The 3,958-nt window shown below is 35.3% G+C and overlaps 1 protein-coding gene across 1 annotated transcript; it reads left to right on the forward strand.

The window, feature by feature from the left end:
- Positions 1-698: 698 nt before the first annotated feature.
- Positions 699-2,030, forward strand: LOC136253744 (IgGFc-binding protein-like). The gene has a single exon (XM_066046402.1). It carries the CDS (start codon positions 699-701, stop codon positions 2,028-2,030), a length of 1,332 nt encoding a protein of 443 aa, XP_065902474.1.
- Positions 2,031-3,958: the final 1,928 nt, after the last annotated feature.

Below are 3,958 nucleotides of genomic sequence, written 5' to 3' on the forward strand. Positions count from 1 at the left end.
GCCTACGATGGTTAATGGGTTAACTGTTTGCATATAATTATATCAATTCTCTAAACATGGCTTCTTTTATTTGTGATGTACATACATTTGCATACCAGAGAGGCAATACTCTACATGACTTCCTTATTTTGTACATATGCCAGAGGAACATTCATTTGTTGTGGTACTTCCAAAATACCTGGCAACCAGATAGTTGACACTATCCTTTAATGAATAGAGAAAGTATCAGATTTTAGAAATAGTGTACTGTAAAACACCATGCTATTAATTATTGGTTTGTATTGTATTATTACATGCAAATTCTTTATAGTTGTTGTACTTAAACATGCTTCGTAATTCACTAATTATTTTGTATCATCAAATAATATATGTTGCCGCTGAGATGGGCATAACTTGGATGTAAACCACTTTAAAACACAACTTGGATGTAAACCACTTTAAAACACAACTTACACACAGACGTGTCTTCTTAACTTGATCATGAAAATTCTCTAGTCCTCGATACTGCCTAAAGATGATGAGTGCATGAATTTTATGTTTCTTTAAGCATAAAACTAATAGTTGTTAGTGCATGCATTACCGACAATTTCCCACTCTGCATGTGTTACATATTTCAGCTTGTTACTGCATCAACTCAATGAATACTAGTTAATTATTACACTCAGGTAGTATAGGATGAATACGTGCTGCTGATACCCATGTACTGTACATATGTCACTCTGTACTTTATAATTGTAGATCACAATTTCTTGAAGAGAGACTACTACTTTTCATTCTTCAGAAACCGTGACAGTGGACAGCCATCCATCATAATAATAACCTCTGCATTACAACCAGTGAACTATTCAGTTGAGGTTTCAGAAGTAGGATATTATACTAGTGGTAATGTCACAAGTGATAATGAGGTCATCATTAATCTTCCTACTACTCTGATAACATCATCACATAATGATCAGGATAAAGGAATTCACCTGATGATCAGTAGTGATAGGGTGACTGTGATTGGTCAGAATTTGAGAAGTGGTACTAGTGACACATTTCTTTGTTTACCCATTACAAACTTGTGTGTTGATGAATATGTGTATTATGGGATATCTGTACCATTTAGTATACGTGGTTCTTACAATAGTTCTATTTTAGTAGTTGGTACAGAGGATAACACAATGATGAAGTTGACAGTTACACAACCAGTCACCATTAGTGTTAGTAACTCTACAGTTGATCTCACTGCTGGTATACAGTACTCATTTGTGATCAACAGGCTCCAAACTGTGTTGATTGAATCAGTTGATGATTTGACTGGAACTAAAATTGTTACAAACAAACTAGTATCTGTGTTGAGTGGTCATCAGTGTGGTTATGTACCAGTAATGTCTAATAGTTGTGATCACCTAGTTGAACAAGTTCCACCCACCACATTATGGGATAGAGTATATTATACTGCACCATTAGCCACCAGAAGGTCATATACTATTAAAGTACTGGCAGCATATAACTCCACTGTTGTTGATATTTACTGTAACAATACAAGGGAGTCTTATAATATTAGTGAAGGAGAGTCTGTCAACAAAACACTATCACTACAAGAGTACTGTGCCATTAACTCCAGTAAAGAAGTGTTAGTTGTTCAGTTCAGTCATGGATATGCTCACCAGGATATTGGTGATCCAATGATGACACTAGTACCAGCTACAAATCAGTACAGTAACAAATTTCAGTTTTCTACACTTCAAGGTCAATCAGGTTACACACACTATATTAACATCATAGTGTTAGCACAGTATTATCAACCTGACATGATCTACCTGATATCAGGAGGAGTGAACAGGTCACTAGATACACAGCAATGGGTACCAATTATGGTGAATGGTGTTACTGAAGCTTATAGTGTACAAGTGAATGTATCAGAGGGTGTGGCTGAAATTGCTCATGTTAACGCTTGTGCTACTGTGATGAGTGCAATAGCATATGGATTTGCTTTTCCTGTTGGTTATGGTCACCCAGTTGGAATCTTCTCATATCCAGGTTAATGATACGTAATTATGTACTTATGGTTAGCTTTCATAAACAGTGTTTGTGACAGGTGTATGTAAAACAGGAACATACATTGTTAGGTGTTCACATCTTTATACTCAAAATTTTACTTACATCAGTGTGTACTCTGCACAACTAAGCGCCACCACAATGATATTGTTGATATACATACAGTGTATACAGTGGTGATGTGATAAGATGCAGAGGAGGAAGAAACCAAGAAGCTGAAAAGAATGAAAATAAAGCTAAACTCGGCCTTAACCCATAAATTTCAAACTCGTTTTCTAAAATTCGACACACATGAAGGGTTAAAAGGTGTATATATTACCACGTTTGATTTAAGTGTGATTAGCAGTCGCTGAATTATTACCGTGTGTGTACAAATTTTTGAGGTACATACATAATTTTTGCAGGTTAACAATTTTCAGCAGTTTTATTTTGGCATTTTACTTAGATTACCTATTATATAGCAATCCTTATAAGCCAATCCTTAATGTGTTTGAGGATGAAAATTTTGCACACAGAGCAAAATCTGAAAAAATTACATCCCTCAAAAGATTGTACATATACAGTAACAAGTATTCAGGAAATAAACCTAAATGTTGTCACACCTACAGGGTAAATTGCTAAAGGTAAGAAGCTGGAAGTCAGTACATGGATAGGTTAACCATTGTGCAAATCTTTTGTGATATATTATGCTCATAATTTTACCTCTTATGCTTTTGAGCAGTGCTCAAAAATCGAACCTATTATTCTCAAAATTATGCTTTCAAACCAAGGTTAAGCTCGAGGAATGGCTATTTTATTAAAGTACATCAGTGTTTCCTGACTGCTGTATTAGAGTAAGTGACTGCTGTATTAGAGTATCTCTATCTTATTTTTACAAAATGTAAATAACCAACCAAGAAATAGTTAATTAAGTTATTTTATGTGTTTCTTAATATGAAATGCAATAATTATGTATATTGGTGGTGATCATTTGTTTTCTTTCAGGTGCACACATTGCACATTTTAATTAAATTTTCAAATATCATCCCTATTATGCTAACATTATGCTTGATGCTTTTGGTTACTTAAATTATGCTAGAATAATTGGCCGAGGTTTAGATATAGCAGAAATTGAAGTAAAAGTCATGTAATTAGACAAATGAAGCATGCATAGAGAAGATAGGGGCAAGCATTTCCAGAGTCCAGACAAAGTTGGTACAAGGATATTATTTACTTCTTTGTCAGATGAGAGTGGCTTCAGCATGCTTGGGGCCTAATAGTAGTGCTGTAGGTTACTGATGGTATAAATTGTGAGTGTTAAAATGTTGGGTGCTAGGAGAAAAAGCTATTTAAGCTTGCAGTTTGAGAGAATGTCAAAAATTTATGTGACTGGTTTCCAGACATCAGTAAAAGAAGGCCTACCTGATACTATTATTTGAAATAGTATGCTCTAGGGTGTTTTGTGACTCAAAAGAGACTGGTAGCATTCTGTTTGACTAGTTACTTTGTTATTGCGGGAGCAGAAGAACTATCATACCCTACTTCAGCCTTGTTCATACCATGTGAGTGTATTGTAGCTCCTTCCATTTGGTCTACTAACTGAAAATCTGTATTAGCACCAATACAACAGTCTCAAAGCAATGTGGATATGTGGGTCCTAGCTGCAGACCTCTCCGAGTTACTGCTTGTGTGGATTGCAAGTGCCATCTAGACTCCAATTATTAGGCACAAATGGTTATATATTAAGCACATAGTTACTGTTAAGCACACATGACATACTCACACCTGTTTGTTAAGTGCATATATAGTTAAAATCGCTGCTGCAAGCTTGTGCTACATAGAATAAATCCACTATGAGTGTTACAGTACACTTGATGCCTTACCACGCATGTGTCCAGTGTATACCACCTAACTACACCTGATTATCAGGATAACT

The sequence above is a fragment of the Dysidea avara genome, chromosome 4 (assembly GCF_963678975.1).
Source record: "Dysidea avara chromosome 4, odDysAvar1.4, whole genome shotgun sequence".
Classification (NCBI taxonomy): domain Eukaryota; kingdom Metazoa; phylum Porifera; class Demospongiae; order Dictyoceratida; family Dysideidae; genus Dysidea; species Dysidea avara.

Bases quoted from the DNA above. Each gene is read 5' to 3' on its own strand.
- LOC136253744 (XM_066046402.1), top strand. From the start codon at position 699: ATGTACTGTACATATGTCACTCTGTACTTTATAATTGTAGATCACAAT.